This window comes from Falco peregrinus, chromosome 5 (assembly GCF_023634155.1).
Source record: "Falco peregrinus isolate bFalPer1 chromosome 5, bFalPer1.pri, whole genome shotgun sequence".
Taxonomy (NCBI): Eukaryota; Metazoa; Chordata; class Aves; order Falconiformes; family Falconidae; genus Falco; species Falco peregrinus.
Window position 1 is genome coordinate 46,180,984 of NC_073725.1, and position 18,678 is coordinate 46,199,661.

Below are 18,678 nucleotides of genomic sequence, written 5' to 3' on the forward strand. Positions count from 1 at the left end.
AGAATATATTTTTGTTCACTTGGATTGTGCATAACATAGGCGCTGCTACTCCAGGATATAAATAAGACCCTCCATACAACTGATTCAAAAATAATTTGCGAAAGAATATAAAGTGCCAAACCTGGAATATCTAAGCAGTTAGTAGGGAAACTGATGTATTAAGAAGATGAGCCACATGACCCATATTACCATGTGACTGGTGTTTATTGCTTAGTTTAGCTTTTCAATCCCACAATTTTCAAGCCAGCTTCAGGACTCTGATGGATCTGTTGTGCACACTTGGAAATGGCAGTAGTACAACCCCAGATCTTTATCTGCATGTTTTCAAGATTAGCACCTCACATTATACCCGGGCATGCAAAAAGCAGCACTCCTCAGATGTCCCAGCACCTTATTAGTTCACATCATTGCACGTAAGCAAAATCCTTTAAGGTCATTTTGGTGATCAGTGCATTCCAAGGAAGGGATAAGTACGCTCTCTAAGTAACTGTGGACGCTAGAAGCCATTTTGTAGCACAGATCTCTGCAGTTACCACTTGGCCCCTGACCTCCTATGTGATTATTTTTTGAACAATTGTGAAAAGTTTCATATTCCCAGTTTTCCAATACCTCTTTTCCTGATACTTTATTTAAAGAAAAAAGAAAATAACTTCAGAGCATTTTTTAAAAAATCTAGTTTGAGACATGAGTTCGAATTGGGTCTGACTTAAGACTTTCTTAGATGGAAAAAACCCCACCTGCAACCCCCTAAAACCACTGGCAAACTCCTAAAAATTTGCTACCTCAAACCCTGTCAAGTAGAAACAGCTGTGAAATTCCAACACAATGCCTTGCATATGTTTGCTTGCTTGCTTGTTTGTTTTTTTCCTGCTGGGTATGACTGAGTAAGTGTGAGTTAGGCTATCACCATTCAAAGGCAATACTTCTGTGCTAGATGTGCAGCTCCTGGGTCTGATGACAGGGACTGATACAAGGAAATTGCAGTGAACTGTCAGTTTTCTAAATCACTCCTACTTTCCAGCAATTCCTGCTTTTTGATTACTATAATCCTCGCTTGTTGAGACAATGAAGGTAGTTTTGGAGTGGGAATTTTCAAAATTCTTTTGATTGCAGTTTTAATTGGATTCATTAATTGCCACTGAGCTTTTTAATTATTTACCTGTTTGTCAAATGTTCTGTATTACATGTGCAGTTGAAAAAGCCTGAAAACCACATTCTGTAAACTTAAAATAATACATACATTTCTCCTTTAGGAACTGGGTTAGGTCACAGGAGATGAAAGAGCTGTTAAATAGTCACAACTTTTCATCTGCACTGATCTGGGTTGGATGTGAAAGGTTTTGTATCCTATTAACAATCTCCTGAGCTAACCAGCCCCTTAAATGTGATTACAAGGATCACACATCTAAGACCTTCAAAAGGGGTTAGGGAGCTCTTTTGATCAACTAAAGAAAATATCTGGCAAAGCTCAGGGTTTCTTCAGAGAAATCTATGCATTCAATAAATGAAGTATGCTTTTGGGCATGCCTGGTTATTCATTGTGGTGGATGGTATTTATGATCAAAGGATTATTAAGCTAGTGGTAGACAAACTCTGTGGTGGTTTTCCTAGAGGATATTTACTCGGGTGTCGCAGGAAGTATTGTTTCTCTGTAATAAACACCAAAAGGGGAGGAGTTCCTCATATTTGCTACAGGCTGTGCTCAGTTAAGCAGCCAGAGAGGTCAAAAAGCAGTCCCCCAGAGAGGTAAGTTCTTTAATTCTTACAGTGGTTGTCTCTCTTCTGCTAGTTAAACATGTTTGTTTATTGTCTTGTTATAATTTATATATCTGCTGATCTTTTTGTGCGTCACTTGTTATTTGCATATGTACATAATTAGCCATCAAAACACCTCCTCACGGGTAGAACAGCATTAAAAGCTCAATTATAAAGGAAAGAAACAAGATTAAAAGAGGGAGCATATGCCCTAGGTCACACAAGCCCTCCACAGCTGAGCTCTGCCTAGGATTCAGAACCTAGCAGGAGCAGGAGGACCTCTTTTTGTAGGGGGGTCTGCAGTGTCCAGCACAGCAGGATTCTGACTTTATTTGGATGTGGTAAGGACTTTCACAATACAGGAAATATTTTATTAAATAAATTATAGTCTTAATTTGGTGCCTTAATCACAAGAACTTTTTTTTTCTTTTTGTCATTAGAAGCTGCTAAGAACGTAAAAGTCTGAGTTTTCCAGCTCTGAAGTAAAAGAGGTCCATTCTACTTATGTATGCTTCTGGTCCATTATATTACAATGAAGAGTAAGATTTATTCTATAAGCAGTTGTCTAGTGTGATCTAATGTTGCAGATGCTTTGAAAGGTTGTCTGTTCATATTGCTTTCACACTTCTTCCATAGTAATTTAAAATCAGTTTTCAGATTTACACACAGTATTTCTAATAAAGTTTAAAAGTATGTTGAAAGGCAAGGGGAGAGACTGAAACCAATCTAATCGCAATCTGTTAAAAAGGTAGCGTAGTACAGACGCTCTCTCATGGCATTAAGTGCAACTTAACCTCACACAGGTACAGCTGGAGATGATCACACTTGTCTTTTAATATGTATCTAGATGTTATCAATACATAATACTTGTCCTCAATTATTTCAACTTTATTTGAGGGAAAGGGGAGCATATACCCATGTTCCCAAAGGAACTTCAAAATCTCATCTGGAAAGCTTCCTATAGAAAAGCAAAGCAGTAAATTTTTGGGAAAAAAGAGGAGCAAAAGCCAAGGCATGTTGAGATGGAGAAACAGGGAGTGAAAATGAAGGGAAAGGAGAAGTGTGGCTGGGCTGCATGACACAGAAAGTCACTTAATCACTTTGTGTCGAAGTTTTCCAGCACAGTCAGTGTCTATTTGGCATGTAGACTGTCACTCAGGGCTGAGGCTGCCTGTTTGTTTGAACAGTGCCTGCCTTTATAGGCCTCAGAGGCTGGTTGTGACTTTCACTGGTTTAAACTAGGATCCTTTCCACAACAGACTGTCATTACTTACACATCATTCAGGATCATCTAAATGAAGCAGATACTAGTTTGGGGGAATTTCACAGACCAGTTCACCTGAATAATTAATTAATGCAGGAGACAAAAGTGTGTACAACACTCCAAATGTATTCAGTTAGCTGAGTCACATCATGGATTTTTGCCTTTGAGGGCCCCTTTGACAGAAAAGGGAGAGCTCACAGGGAATTTCAGTTCTTCAGTGCTAAGGGACAGTGACTTTGGCACACAGATACTGGGAAGCAGACAAGATGGGCAGCAGTGGTTTTGTTTTAAGACAGCACTGCTAGAAGTGGAAGGGGGTATATGAACCAATCACCGAAGTTACTGTCTTTTCTGGCTCCTAAGGTTGTGTCTAAGCTTTTCTCAGCTCCTTGTTCCAGGCTTGGGATGCGTGCCAGCTCTGCTTGGGAAGAGAGGTGTGGGTGTCCACCATCCCATTTTTGTACCTGAGCTCCCAGAAAGGCTTCTAACCTTTTTTCACGGTGCACTCTGGTCAAGCTTCTGCATGATCAGAGGATTAGACTATCATGCTTCTGCATGTGACCTGCCATCCATCCAGACACACTGCCTAAAGGTGCTGGGCACTCATAAGCACAACTGAAGTCAGTGAGAGCTTTGCTCATGGAGGGGGAACCTTTGCACAATGTTGCTCACATAGCAATTCAGGCCTAAAAAATACCGATGTTTTTGCAACTGAGGCCCTATTCTGCTAGTGCTCCTAACCCCAATTAATAAAATGGGATAATAAAACTAGGAAGCTCAATTTGTATTTTTACAGGGTCTCATCCAGGGGAGGAGGAGTGGCTATAAAGAGACAGAGCAGCCAGCCATGAAAGGAGTTAATAAAGACTATATGGCATCTTAAACTTTCCCTCATAAATTCCTATGTGCGTAATGCTGTGCACAGTCTGAATATGTTAACGTTTTTTATACAGTAAATAAATAGTACTTTGAGGAAGGGAATTAAGGAGGCCTCTTGTGCTTACAAATACCTGGCTTGTGGCTGTTTACTTTGGCATTTAAGAATATAGAAATCTCTACTGATTTTCCCCTAGTGATGAATTTTCTAAGTCTTCTTATCCACATCATGTCTTTGATGTCTTGGGATGGGATAAGCCGCCTTTCCCATCACAGATATATTCCCATGGAAAGGCCATCCTGGTCTCTACCTTGGCCATGAACTACCTGGTCTCTATTACGCTTTCGTGAAAGACGTAGAAAATGTATAGCTCTGAAACAACTTCCCTACTGTCAAACTTGTCTGAAAACATAAAACATTCAAATGTTACTAGGAAAATGGAAGGAGACAAACTCAACGCAACAGCAGAAGTCTCCAATGGAGGCCCAAGCTCCCTGTTGCTGATTAAGTTCAGCTTCTTTGCAGTGGCTGTGGCCCTCCAAAAAAAGCATAAATAAAGCCTGGCTCACATATCATTTAGGAGCTATACTGATAGAATTCATCCATTTCCCAATGTCTGAGTACTTTGTCTTGCAACTTCACCCTGCTATTGTGTATTATGCTTAAGTTGCGTTGCTGCTGCATATTGGTCTCTCTGCGCTGTAATAACGTGAGCCCTGTGCACGCAGCAGATCTCAATTATTTTTAGCGGCTCAGGTTAAGTCCATTAGGTTTAGGCAGGGTGCACGGCCGCCGGCAGCCCCGGGGCCGCCATTCACAGCTCCCGTGAGCCGAGTCCGCGGGCTCCCCGGGCGATCCCCGGCTGGCAGGTTCGTCGCGATTCCCCGGGCGGCGGGATCCCCTGGATCCCCCGACGGCGCGATCCCATCCCCGGGCGGCAGGTGCGGCGCGATCGCCGTCGGGTGGCTCAGGCGGCGGCGGCGCGGCCCCGCTCGAGACGCAGCCGGCCCGCATCGCAGGTTGGTGGTGGCCCGCGGGCCGGTGCCTCGGCTGCCCCCCCCCGCAGCCCGTTGCCCCGCCGGGAGGGAGGCCGGGCCGCCCCGGCGCCCCCCGCCGCGCCCTGCCTGGGGCGGGCCGAGCCCTGACGGCTTTGCCGGCGCTTGCGGGGGATTAGCGGGGCAAAGCGCTCATCCGCCGCTGACCCCGAGGCGGGACTGCGGCCGGCCGCGGCCGTCCGGAGGAGGAGGAGGAGGAGGGCGGCGCACCCGAGGCGCGGTTGCCGGAGGTGGCGCGGCTCCAGGCGGGGCTGGCGCTGCGAGGACCGGAGGTTTCGCTGCGGGTAATCCCGGGACGGGCGGGCAGGGCAGGGCAGGACGGGGGGGTCCCGGGGCCGGGTGCCTGACGGGCAGCTCCGCCGCCACCGCGCTACGCAGGGGGCCGCGCTACCCGGCGGCCACGCCTCGCCAAGGGGCTGCGGGGCGGCCCGGCCCCCGGGGGTGGCGCGGCGGGCCGGGCCGGTGCCTCCCGTCGCCGGCAGCCCCCGTGGGCGGGCGGGGCCGGGGTGCGCGGCCTGCGAGCGGCGCTGCGCGGGGCTGGGGGGTCCCGGCGCCGGCCGGCGTGTGGAGGGCGCGGGGTGGCCGGGCCCCGGCCGCTGGGCTCTCTGGTTCTGGCCCCGGGGTGAATCCGGGTTGTTTGTACTCCCCGCTCTCCCCGTCCCCTCTGGGTTTCTGTGTGAGGAAGGTGTGTAGGGCCCTGAGCAGGGGCGCCCGGGCGGCTCCGTGTGTGGTACCAGCGGCGCTGGCAGCGCGGGGCAGGCACTGCCGCCCGGGGGACGCGCAGGCCTGGAGAGCCGTGGGCCTCGGCGAGGCGCGTGTCACCGCTTGCCGTGCCCACAGCATCCCAAAATACACTCGTACTCCGTCACTTTTTGCCTGCTGGAGTTCAGTGCTAGCAGATTTGCCTGTCGTCTGTACTGCCTGCCTTGTCTTGCCATCAAATGACTATATCGCCTTAATTTCAAGCCCTGTCAAAGCCCATTGGTATAGCTCCTAAATTAATTTTGAGTTGCCACTTCGCCACTGTTAGAAGTTCTGAGAAACAGCAAGTGAGTGAGATTGCACCGTATTGATTTTTATGGCCTTATAAAGTTTTACTGTGTTAAAATAGGAAAATCAAGCGATGATTTAGCTTTGAAAGTGGAGGCCTTTGCTAATACATTGATCTAATGTGTAGTCATTGAAAAATTATTCTCATCACTTGCAATGCCTCCCTTTCTGGGAGCAGCAAAATGAGTTAGATATGATTCAGTTCATGGTTTGCTAATGTCAGTTCATTATTTCTGATGGCATGAGGTCCAAATACAAGTTGATAATGAACCATTCCCCCTTCCATTATTAATCATGTTTTCATGGTTGTAATGCCCCTGTGTAAGTATTTTCTGTTGGATGGCCATTGCCACAGAAATTTTTAGGTCTCATTTCTTTTGAAAATATCAGAGCTTTCAGAGTTCATTACAATAATTTAACTTTTGTTTCCATGTTCTTTTCATACCCTCTTCTGATCACTAAAGGTTGGCTTCAAAAAACTGGGATCCTGTACTGATGTTATGTTTGAGCTCTGCAGGATTGTCATCCAGTAGGTAGCCCCTATGCATGGGATGAGATTGAATGCTTATAGCCACTGTTGCTTAAAAACAATCCTCCTCCAATGGAGTTTCCTGAGAACTGTAAACCTCAGCATGCAGTAGGACTCTTACTGTTGTGGGACGTGGAGGGGAATGGAAGAAAACCAAGGTGGAACCTAACACTGATGTAGATCTTTTCCAGCAGTGCCCTCTGAGAACATTCAGAGAGCAAGGAGCTGGAGCCTTCCACGAGCGGGGCTGGCCAGTTCAGTCTGCAGCAAGTCAAGATGTCAGGATTAGCTGAATAATAATCAGCAGATGAAATGTCAGTGCGGACACCCAATATGCATTTATCAATAGGAGATCAGGTGCTGATACCATACAGTACTGTTTCTCTACTGCATGTAGAAGTTTTACAGAGGTCAAGGAGTCCAGAGGCATCAAGTTTCTCTGAAAGCTGTCTTGCTTTGTTGGGAAAATTGTTGCTGGAAAACAGTCAGCAAAGAGGAAAAATGTTTTTAGAAACAAAAGCAGCATTTACCCAGCTCTTCAGAGAGTGAACACTAAAAAGTGCCCTCAAAAATAGATTAATTTTTTCCTTGAGCAGCCCTAAGATTAACATACATGCTTTGAATTGTGCCCAGGAAATACATTATCTGTGATTAAGCTAAATTTATCACCAATCCTTGGCTCCAAATGCTTTAAAGTAACCACTTATTTCTGCATTTACATTAATTTAGGGTTTGGTCATTGGGTTCAGGCTTTGCTTAGCAATGTCATTGCATGGTTCTTGCCTTTTCTGTGCGTCATCAGACTATGTCCAAGTTGCCTGCCAGCTTTCAGGTGATGAGATGTGGGTGGCTTGCAGTTTGCCTGGCTGTAGCATGGAGCTGATACTAATTTTGTCAGCTGTCAAACTGTAACTCTTTGTTTCCAGCAGTTAAGTAGGATAGGGTTCATTTCACCTAACATGTCTATACCTGAAGCTGCATGACTGGGTTCCTGTTGTAGTCAATGGAAACTTGGCCAGTATAAACAACAGCCTGGAGAGCAAGTCTTCTTATGCTAAGGTAGATGCTAACCAGGTCAGATAAATCTATTTTGGATTGCTTTGACTGACTGAAATGGGATTATAGTATCTATCTTAGGTTCCAATAGGTGTATTGTACACCTATCAAGTTAGGTGAATGTAAGCGCTTTGTCTTTCTTACTTGTGTAAGCACACAACAGTGAAAGAAGTGGTCTGGCTGTTAGACAAGGTTGTTGGTTTTTATTCTTCATCTACCATAGTTGGGGCTAAAGAGATTTTTTCTTTCTCCTCTCTGGGAAGTTTCTTGCAGATGAGACAGACAATTGTTCAGTTCTGGGAGAACACTGAGGGTTGCGTAGAGTAGAAAGTAGTAAGCAAACTGATATACAGTTAAAGAGGATAATTCAGATAGACACACAGATAGTACAAAAGTTAATGTAATCATGCAAAACTATTATTTGTTGTTGGTTTAGAGTGAAATTATGATGTTAATTGTATTCAGCTTTTGACAAATGAAGTAAAAAAATCCAACAAACAGTTGTGTTCTAAACACTTGTTTTTAACTCATTGTCAAACTAGATAATCTGCTCACACTGAGCTTAGATTTGATTATCGTTGCCATTCAGATACAGGTTGTATCATCATCAAAATCAGAAGCCAAATATCCCCCGGAATTAAGTGGGGGTGGTAGTGGAATTTCCAGAGGAAAACTTATTCTTTGAATGACGCATGAGATAGTATGCTGCATAAATGGCTCATTATAGCTACATTTATCCTAGCTCAGGAACTGTGCTGCAATCCATATTCATGGTTGAACAATCAAATTATTTGAGCATTATCCAGAATATGCTACGTGGTAGTATGGTAACGGCATATTGTAGCCTCATGCTCTTGGCTTGTCTTAAGAATTCCATGCAGTAGCCTTTAACTTTGTTATTAAGTACTTGTCAGTGTGGCATAAAGTCATGAAATAAGAGGGAATGTGTTGTGGGATTTTTATTGTGCTATTGCATTAAGTATTTCAAGACCCCACTGTGCCTTGTGATCAGTACCAGACCAAAGAGCTTCTAAACTAGATATTGGGTAAAGGCATCAGGTGGCGAAAAAGTGAGGCAAGAAGGATTTTTTTCTTTCATACAACAAGCCTCAGCAGTATCTATATGAACGTTGCCTGCAATTTCTTTTTTCTTTTTTTTTTTTTTTTTTCTTTTTAGGGTGATTATTTTTCTGGCATCCGTTAGGCAAGAGGTTTAAGTTTCAGAATCTGAAGCAGTGCAAATTTCACTTTCTCAGAGGTAACAGACCCAATAGACAATGTAAGCTAGTGTTGCTGGCTCCTGACATCCACTTCCTGTGACACATGTGAAGATGTCTGGCAAATTACAGGGCAGTATATGTGCAGAAGCTGTCTGGTTAGTGTTTGCAATGGGAAGGAGAGAGTGGTATGGACAGATGATAGAAGAGTTCAAAGATGACCACAGTAGGTGTGTTTTGAACGGAACCAATGAGGTCCTGGTTCTGACTTTCAAGACCAGCAGATTTTGGTAGCCAGGAGACAAGATACTGGATTCATTTTAGGCATGTATGAACAGGTATCTGCTTTGCTAATCATGTAGGCTCCTTTACGGAGAAGGATGAAAGACATGAGGCAAGGTGCCTCTCTTGTTTTATCAGCTCCTTATAGAGGAAATGAATATGCTTTCATCCAAGTGAGATGGTGGTCCACTCAGAAACTATTGCATGGAAAAGTTTAGAAAGAAGTTGCAAATGTAGGTAGCATGAAACAGTAATAATAATTATTGGTTTTACATGTAATGGTCCATGAGATATTCAGGTTCCTTTATACTTGCAACCCAGCCTGTTGCTTGTTTCCACTTGACTATTGTTTGTAATGCTCTGTGGCCTTGACCATAAAGCCTTTGACTGTGCAGTTGGTATGTGTCTTAAGTTTCGGGTGTGGAAAAGTGCTTCACTGAGTTACCTTTGCAGCAATCAGGTAGTCCACAGGAGATATATGGTGTTCTTCAGTAGGCTGCCCTTTCCCCTTCTGTCTCCAAGTGAGCCAGGTACTGAAAATGATGGAGAATGCAGTGATCTACCAGCATTGATGCTGAACAGGGTGTCTTAGGGACATGGTTTAGTGGCGGACTTGGCAGTACTAGTTAATGGTCAGACTTGGTGATCTTAAAGGGTTTTTCCATCCTGAATGATTCTATGATGCTCTTTCTGGGTATCTCCAGTATGCAACTTGAGGTCTGCTGCATAGGGTGTATATGTTTAATGTGACATAGGAAGCAAAAAGTCACATAGGGCAGGCTCATAAGAATTCTCACCCAGTTTGTTCTTATAACTGACACTAGATCCCCCTCTTAGAGGAATAAAACCTACAAAACAACCAAAAAACCCAACCACATTGGCTTGTTGTCTTGGGACTCCAAAACTATTTTTTTCTGCCCCACATACCCTGAATTTAATCATTGTGGCCATTGGGATCTCTCTGGTTTACAGGACAAGATGCTCTGCGCTTTATTTCCTGAGCTCTTTAAGAAATACAGCAAACAAATACAACAAACAGGAGCTCAATCCCCTTTTGCCCAGACTGGTCTGTCACGTGAATTCACTTATTCACCATTCAAGTTGAAAGGGTTGATAACTTATGACCCATAACTCCCAAAGAGTGAGGGTGCTTAGTCCTTCCTCCTCCATCAACATGCAGGCGTCCCCTGTATCACACCAAAGAGCAGCCCAGCTGTGTCTGAATTTGCTTCAGAAGCTTTTTGGGTAAGCTGATGTTTACACCTTCCAGCTTGGAGAATTGGCCTATACCATTTCCCTAAATTAGCAGATTCTGAGGAAACTTCCAGACAAAAGATAGAGGCTGCAGGAGTCAGCAGCTTGCAGGTGGTAATAGTGCTTTAGCTCTTTCTGGCTGCCTGTCCTGCCAACGAGTTGCTTTTACTTTGACCTAAAGACGCTGCTCCCAGCGTACATCACGCCTTAGCAGGAGCAGTGTTAGCCAAAATCTGAACAGAATTTGCGTGAGCTGGTGTGAGTTCTAGTGAGCACACTAGAAGTATTTTAAAGGGTTTTTATAGAGGTTCAAGGGTACGTTCCTAGCTCAGAAGTCTGGACTAAGTTGTAAGTTGTTTTTTTGAAGTAAATTTTTAATGGTGAGGGATATGATAAATTACCCAGTTGTTTGGGCATCCAGACTTATTCCACAGACAGCCCAGTTTATTGCTGAAATATGAGGTTAAATCATTATCAGCTTTCTCAACTTCACTGAGATGTAATAAAACATTATTCATCACCCAGAACAGAACACTTGAAATCATTCTATTTAATATTTTTAATAATAGAAGTAGAAGCTAAACAATTTATCTGCAGGGGCTTGTTCTTAAACATACTGGAAATGAGAAAATATGATGTTCAATACAGCTCATTCAAGTTATGATTTTGAAGCTGTAAATCAAAAGACAAAGGATTAGGGTGAATAATTCATTCTGGAATAGCACTCAAATTATTGAACTGAATGCAACAGCTATTGTATGCATTATTGTTAAGTTTGTGGTGACTTTTCTTAAGACAAGATGATGTGCAACTGATGTGATTTGCAGAGGAAAATGCATGTATATGACAGTGCCTCTCTCTTTTCTGGTAGCCAAATAGTACCTGCAGGGTCATGTTTCCACAGCCCTTTTAACAGTTCTCCTTGTACCAGTCTCCAGAGACAAATAAGCAATTGATACTGGGAGTCAATGAATTTCAGCTGTGTTCTGTTAATGTTTAGAAAGTTAAAGAAGCCTGGGGAGCTGTCTGAATCTGCAGGTTTTGATGTGCGTGTTCTTACGGTGTTCTACTTGCTGTAAAACCTGTGCATGGAGGTGTGGGCCTTTGCTTAAGGGTATGTTTGAAGAGTCAAGGTTATCAGTTCCCTGCTTGGCTGTGGCACGGGCTAAACATGTGAAGCTGGTCTTTGCATTCCTGCATCTTAAGTGCTCTTTGAAGGGGAGGAAATGAGTCTTCCTTTCTTTAACTTCTGAATATCTCCTGCTGTAAGCTGCCTGGGTCCCAGGCTGTTGCTTGTATTCTTGTAATGTGGGACACAGCAGGCCCTAGATTCTGATGGAAAACTACATATTCTGTAGAAAATAATTTGTACACAGACAGATCCAGTATGATTTGGACATCTGTTCTTACGAAGGCATCCATTGATCGCTCTCTACTTTGTTTTCTCCCAGTAAATCACTGGTTATGCATTGAGTATCCAGTAAAACTTTAAGCAAATGGTTAACCTCAATTCTAAAAACTAAAGCTCAGATAAAGAAATTTTTAAATTCCATCGTTGTTGAATCCCTCAAAGCAGGGGTTTGGGATTATTAATCCTAATCATTTTATCATCCCCAGTTTGGTTATTATTTTGGATAGTCCCAATTATGAGCTAATTACAAAAAAATTGTATATGTATATATACAGTGACTAAAAAACCACCACAGAACAATTGTATTTGAGCACTATATTATAGGCAGAAGAAAAAGAAAGTGAAAAAAGAAAAGGTTGTAACTCGCTCGTGTTCATTTTCTGAGGAAGAAATGGCCTTGCCTGGAAGTGGTGAAGCTACCAAGCTATGGATAAATACTAGGCATAAGGTGGAAAGGTGATACCTTAGGAAGAGACTGCTTGCTCTGTCCTGGCTGAGTTGTGTCTACATGAATCCCAGGGAGAGGGCTGGACAGAAGGAAAAAGCAAATGTTAAATGTAGAATGGAAATTTGAGGAGTTACATATTACAGCTACATGTCTTTGGATCTTGATCCTCTGTCTTTTCTTTGACCTTAACCTGGGCTTGTTTTAAGGGAGATTTCATTGTAGCAGGTAAAATTGGGTCATTTTGTTCCCAGAGACCTCGAGATCAAGGTGTTGGGCCAGTACTAGTTGCAATCCTCAGTACACAACAGACTGCTGCAGATTGCAGGTTTCCTGGTGTTAGGGTATTTCACCACTTGGCTGCATGAGCAGGTATAGAAGTTGGTAATAGTAATTTATATATATTTTTTTTTTTTAAAAAAAGGCCTTGGGGGGAGAGAGAAAAAACCCCTGTGTTCTCACTCCTCAGTGAGCTAATCAACCACGAGCAGAATGATGGGAAGAATCCTCAGCACTGTGTTCCCCAGGCAAGCTTGTATTATCCAGTAGAAAATTAGTCTGAATACACATCGTGTGCCAGTAGTCGTGTCAGATAATTGAAGGAGCTGGTACAACATATGTTTGTATAGCAGTCCATTTCACTTGCTTCTGGATCGTGTATGTGCTCCATGTCTAGTGGGATATGCATGGTTATACGAATAAGAGATGAATAAAGAAAGTATGGCTAGTATGGCATGGATGAAACTGAAATTGAAGCCATTCTCTTCATTATTAAAAAAGCAGTAAGGTATCACGGTGCAATTTCTGTCACTGGAGTAATATCACATAAAATGCTTTTATGTGTGTAGATTTGTGCTGTTGGCATAAAAAAAATCCAAGAATAATTATGCTGTAGTCTGTTGATAAAGTATAATATAAATTTTTTTTTAAAGGGTGTGTGAAAATTACTCTCCAAACCTGTCTCATTTACTACATATTGTGCTCAGGAAGGCCTCAAGCACTCAGTTGCTGGCTCACTTACTTACAGCTTGCTTACTTGGTAAGGGCTTAAGTCTATCCTCTTCCCAGCCCCTTCTCTTTTTCAGTCTTGGCTCTACAATTAAGAATATGAGAATGTATTACTTAACACATTTCTACAGTGGTTTTGGCTGTTTTTAACAATGGGTAAAGGTGGGGTTTCTGTTTTGTTGTCTGTGTGTGGTTTCTTTTCACCACTGTAGCTGCTGGATAGTTAGTCACTACGAAGGCGTGTATCTATAAGTGAATTGTATCCAGCATTAACCAGGGCATAGGTGTAACCTGGTCAGCGATGGATACAATTCCGTCATTGTAAAAGGTGTTTCCTTTACAATATGTAAAGCAGTTGTTAATGAATGTACATCAGTAAACACGTTTTCCATGACTCTGAATGCTTGGTCATCAGCAGACCGTGATGCTGTGAAAAGATCTGCCACTTTGATGTGCTTGGCCTTACAAAATCTGTATAAAAGACCAAATGGTAAAAGTAGGATTATAAAATTGACCACTTGCTCCAAAAGTTTGAATGAGCTTAATGCTGCTATTTAACGTGTCTTGTTTTGAGGATATATATTTTTTTTTCCTTTCTTGCTTGATTCTTGGTAATGGAGCCAAATTCTTTTGGATTTTATGAACTTTACTCCCATTCCCCTGCCCCTCAAAAAATCTGAGTGACATTATAGTTTCATTGGAGTGCATGGGAAAGTTTCTACTGATTTCACTCAAGCCTGAAATTAGGTCAAATTATTATTTGGATTTCCTTTCATTTGATACTGTGTTGGCTGCACATACCTGTATTAAGTGGAGGATTTCTTGTTCATTATGCTTTCAGTGCATGCACACTACATGCAAGAACATTTCTAGTGCTTGAGACTGCTATGTGTGTCTCTCTTGTGTTTGTAGGAAACCAATTGCTGTTAGCCACTTGTTGAGTAAAGGTTGAAATCTCTTTTTTTCTAGGAGCCATCATTTGAGATGCTTCCGTTGACTGGGAAAACAATAATATTTGATAGCTTTCCTGATCCTTCAGATACCTGGGAAATAATTGAGACTATTGGGAAAGGAACATATGGAAAAGTGTTCAAGGTGTTAAATAAGAAAAATGGCAGCAAAGCAGCAGTCAAAATTTTGGATCCTGTTCACGTAAGCTACTTAAATTACTTTGTTTATGCTTATTTAATTGTAAGTGAATTTATGTAGTATTTCTTTTCTTTTAATCTTGGTAGAGCATTAGAAGTGATAGTGAAATAAGCTGCTTCAACCTGCTAAGTATCAGGCTAGCTATCAATGCATTTTTCATACTGTGAGGGATCTTGAAAGTGGTTGCATATGGTAGAAGTCAGAAGTATACCTCAACTTTGTTACTTTTACTTCTAGTTACCCCTTGTTTATCTCGTACTTTCAGAAGCAGAGCTGATTATTTTCCTTTTCAGTACCAGGAGTCTTAGCTTCTATTTTTACTGTTGTTCTTTTCCTTTTCTTTTTTAATGTAATAGCCAGTAAGAAAGTTATATACTTGTAAGTACTTTAGATGTACCTTCAAGCATCTATTTTGAGTACATGCTTTTAGCTGAGTTACATGCTATGAATGATACTTTAAAAATAAAATAGCACACTTTATTGTTATTGTTGGTTCTGTGTTTTCAGAATGTGCCAAAATACATAGATATCACAGAGGAATCCATCTTTTCAAATGGAAAATGCAAAGGCAATAGCTCCTACACACAAAGCACCAGGTGTCTGGGAGGTGGAATTATTATGTTGTAGAGTATGCTTTTGTTCTCTAACTGACATTTGTTGGGTGGCAGATTAATGGTCAGAGAGTAAGGAGGAACATTAGTCTGGTTTGTAAAGGCTACCCCGCTGACTTCAGTGGTGCTGCCTGTGGCTTGGGATTTTTCTTGAGAACAGTAACCCACAAAACGTGGACAAGGAGCTCTTCTTGTTTCAGGTAGCTCCTTTGAGCTCATCTTTTTTCACTCCCGGTATAGGATTGTGAGGCACATGCTTCCATTCCCAGACCTCTGGGCAGGAATGGAAGGGAATGCTGTGCTGTGTGAAACGTTGCAGGTCTGGAGCTGCACAGCCACGCAGGGCTCTGTATACCCCTGTGTATCACCTAGTCTCAAATTATGATTCCATGGTCTGTAAATCCATGAAATGTGTTTGTGAAAATATTTTTTGCATTACCTTTGCTGTGTTTCTTGCTGATCTGCTTTTTATTTCAGCATTCTTTCAAAGCAACAAAAGGAGGCTCATCTCAGTACCTCTCTTAAAATAAACATGATTTGCAGCCAACTGATAAGGATCTTGATGAATTCAAATGCATTGGAAACTCTGTTTTTGACTCTGCTGCTTTCTGTAAACAAGGTTCTTGTGCTTACAATGAATAGGCAGGACTTCCTTGCAGTTGGTGTATATCTAAATGCCTGTGTGGCAGGAAAAGCTTCTGCTTTCATCTGTTTCACAAGTGTTCGGGAATGATTCTTAAGTGGCAGCTGACTATGGCAGGGATTATTGAAGGCATCAGGGAAACTTTTAACGTTGTGTACACTTTGGAAGTTGTAGGAAGAGGTAAAAGGGTGATGACAGGAAGAAAGAAGAGGTACTAAAGCTGATGCTAGAGGAAAGAGAAATAGTTTCAAGTAGGAGATAAGGGAGTAGAATGTAAAGACAGAAGAAATACTATGGATAAAGATGCAACATAAGAAACTGAAGAAGGGAAAAGGTATAACTGATGAAAACAGATAAATTATTTTAATGAAAAAATGGAAGTTATACAGTCAACATCACACTCCAAGACTTAAATCTTTTTAACTAATTATATTCTTCTTTTTTTTCTAAGAATACTGTTCTTTTCCCCCTGCTATTTACAGGACGTCTGGAGTAGCTGCTGTGCCTTCATGTTACTGTTAAAATGGCAACCCTCTATTAGAAATAGGGTGAAAGCAATAAACGAGTTCTTTTTGTTTAAACTGAAAGTATTATTGATGGCTGCAGAGGGAGCCATTGCAATGAAGAAAAAGATACTGTGTTTTCTTCTTTATTTTACTTTTTTTTTTCTTTGAAGATGGTCTCAGAATTGTGCCACCTGAGAGGTGGACTGAAAAAAGAAGCAGAAAAATGTGGGTTTATATCACTTGATTTAACTGGGAAACTACATAATCATGGGTGGTGTGAGACTGAAATAAGCATTTCGTGTTTAATCCTTTAGAGCTCTTAGATTCTTTGTGTTGAATAACAGCTCAGCTTTTTGAAACTGCAACAGGAAAGTGAAGGTGTTGAGATGAGAATATATGAAGCTGGAACTGAGAATGTGCTCAGTCTTGTCCTCAGGGCTGTAAGTAAATACCATTGTAATTTAGGGTTCTTAGCCAAGTTATCTTGTGTCTAAGTTCACATGAAAATATTCCCTCTACCATTTCTAGAAGAGGTACTGTTATGCAGATAAATATGTTAAATTCAAACAAATATTTCAAGTTTTCTTCTTTTATAAAATACAGAGGAATATAATTTATTTTTTTTTAGTATACACAGAATGAATATTCTATTCATTTCATTCTCTCTCTTTTCATTTCTCCTTAAATAGTAAAAATCTCATAAAATCTGAGTACCCCTCAGGAGATGGAAGCCTCTATTAAATCACAGCAGGACAGTGGGCTAATTCTCTTCCAGTTTCCCCAAGGCAGTCAGCGCTATTGTACATTTTGTGTATAGTTTTTTGGCTTTCAACTCTCTGGGGTTTGGTTGGGTTTTTGTTTGTTTTGGTTTTTTCCCCTTTTGATCTGTCCTTTGTTTTTGCCAGATGCATTTTCTCTCTTCATCACTTCTTATCTTCCACTCTTTCCCTTTCCTTCCTCTGCCACCCTCAGTACATTGGTTCTTTCTTCCTTCTTTGCATCTCTTTGTTTATTGGCTGTATTCTGCATTGTGCTTATGGGAAAATTAACTTAAAGTGACTTCCTCATTTTTTTGAAAGAGGAGGAAAACTTCTACTATTTTTTGCCTACTTCAATTAAAAAGTCTCTAAAGCCCTTCCTTGTGAGAAGACTTATTCTTGTAATCTCAGTATGAGAGTTTGATGGCCCAGTTCCTGACAGGCAGAGTTCTTTGACACCAGTCAGGCTGACCTCAAGACAAAAGGCTAATATGGGGAACATGATTTAGTGTTGGAGATACCTGTATAAGAAACAAGTAAGCAAAGGCCTCTTAGGGGCAGATAGATGACTGGTGAACAAAATGAGGAGTGACATTCATTGGGAATACAAAGCATCCCTTTTCTCTGCCAGGGTCACTTCTGTTTGCAGTGGTGAGACAGGTTTTCAGCACAGAGTAGGTGCTTTTCACTGATAAGAAATGCATTCATATGGATAGCAGACTTCATAGGTAGCCTTCCTCTAGAATTAATTTTTCATTTCTATTTCTTTTTGGGTGCGTGTAAATAGCAAATTGTATTAAAAATGTTTAAATCTGGAAACAAATATGTTAACATGTGGTCAGGATGGATTGAATATTTTCTCAGCATGACTGAAACGCAGTTTGATGGAGTCCCTCAGTGAGCAATACCATGCATATGTGGAAAGGGTTACCCGAGTCATTGAGTGCCCACTGTTGCTACCATCCATGTTTGATCTGAAAGGGTTTGCATGGCTCCTGGTACATGTGTTGGCAAAATTTGCCTTCTCACCTCCAAATGGATTTCCCTCGCTGTGTAGGAAACCCAAAGTCTGTAATGAAAGACTGACAAAAAGCCATAACTCATAGCTCGGTAGGAGAAGCCAGAGAGATCATGGATGTCACCAATTTCTATGATAGAAAATGAGAAAAAAATCCAAATGATTCTAGAAAGTAAGATGATAAATGAGTAAGATGTGGTTGCAGTTGTACTCGTTTGTGCACAGAGGGGTAGAGAGGTAATTCCAGCTGCACCATCTCTAGCTGGGGATACCCTTGAGATTAGAGAAGTAACATGTGACATCCCGAGGCATCTGCATACCTACCCACTTCTGGATTGCACTGGCTTTGCCTTGAAATGCTTCTTCCCCATTCTCCTCAGGGCTACTCTGTCATACCCCTTGTGTTCATCAGCTGAAACTGGTGAAGACCAAGTAAAAAACAGATGACTTTTGTATTGAGTAATGAGAATCAAGTTTTGTAACCCTGCAGATGGTACATTCGTGTTCTGGTTTTTTTCTTTTTCTTTTTTCAAACGACATTTGAATAGCCAGAAAATGCTGTGTGTTGGGTTTTTTAAATGGTTATCACTATTTATTTATTAACCGCTATGTATTCCTCATTTGTGACACTAGGATATTGATGAAGAAATTGAAGCAGAGTATAACATTTTGAAAGCACTCTCTGATCATCCTAATGTAGTCAAATTCTACGGCATGTACTATAAGAAAGATGTGAAAAACGGAGACCAGCTTTGGCTAGTTCTTGAGGTAAGTAATTCAGAAAAATAGA

General features: G+C 41.7%; 1 protein-coding gene across 6 annotated transcripts in view; it reads left to right on the top strand.

Annotated features, from left to right (window-relative positions):
• Positions 1–1,434: 1,434 nt before the first annotated feature.
• The window catches only part of MYO3A (myosin IIIA), a 126,860-nt gene continuing 109,616 nt past the window's right edge, over positions 1,435–18,678 (top strand). For 4 of the 6 annotated variants that reach the window (XM_055806054.1, XM_055806055.1, XM_055806056.1 and 1 more), the window contains exons 1-3: positions 5,095–5,235; positions 14,173–14,355; positions 18,522–18,656. In XM_055806054.1, the coding sequence (XP_055662029.1) occupies positions 14,188–14,355; positions 18,522–18,656 (303 nt within the window). In that variant the 5' untranslated portion in view covers positions 5,095–5,235; positions 14,173–14,187. Of the gene's footprint in view, positions 1,747–4,703; positions 4,766–5,094; positions 5,236–14,172; positions 14,356–18,521; positions 18,657–18,678 lie in introns of those variants that run through there. The other 2 variants (XM_027781755.2, XM_027781756.2) reach the window with 2 other exon arrangements.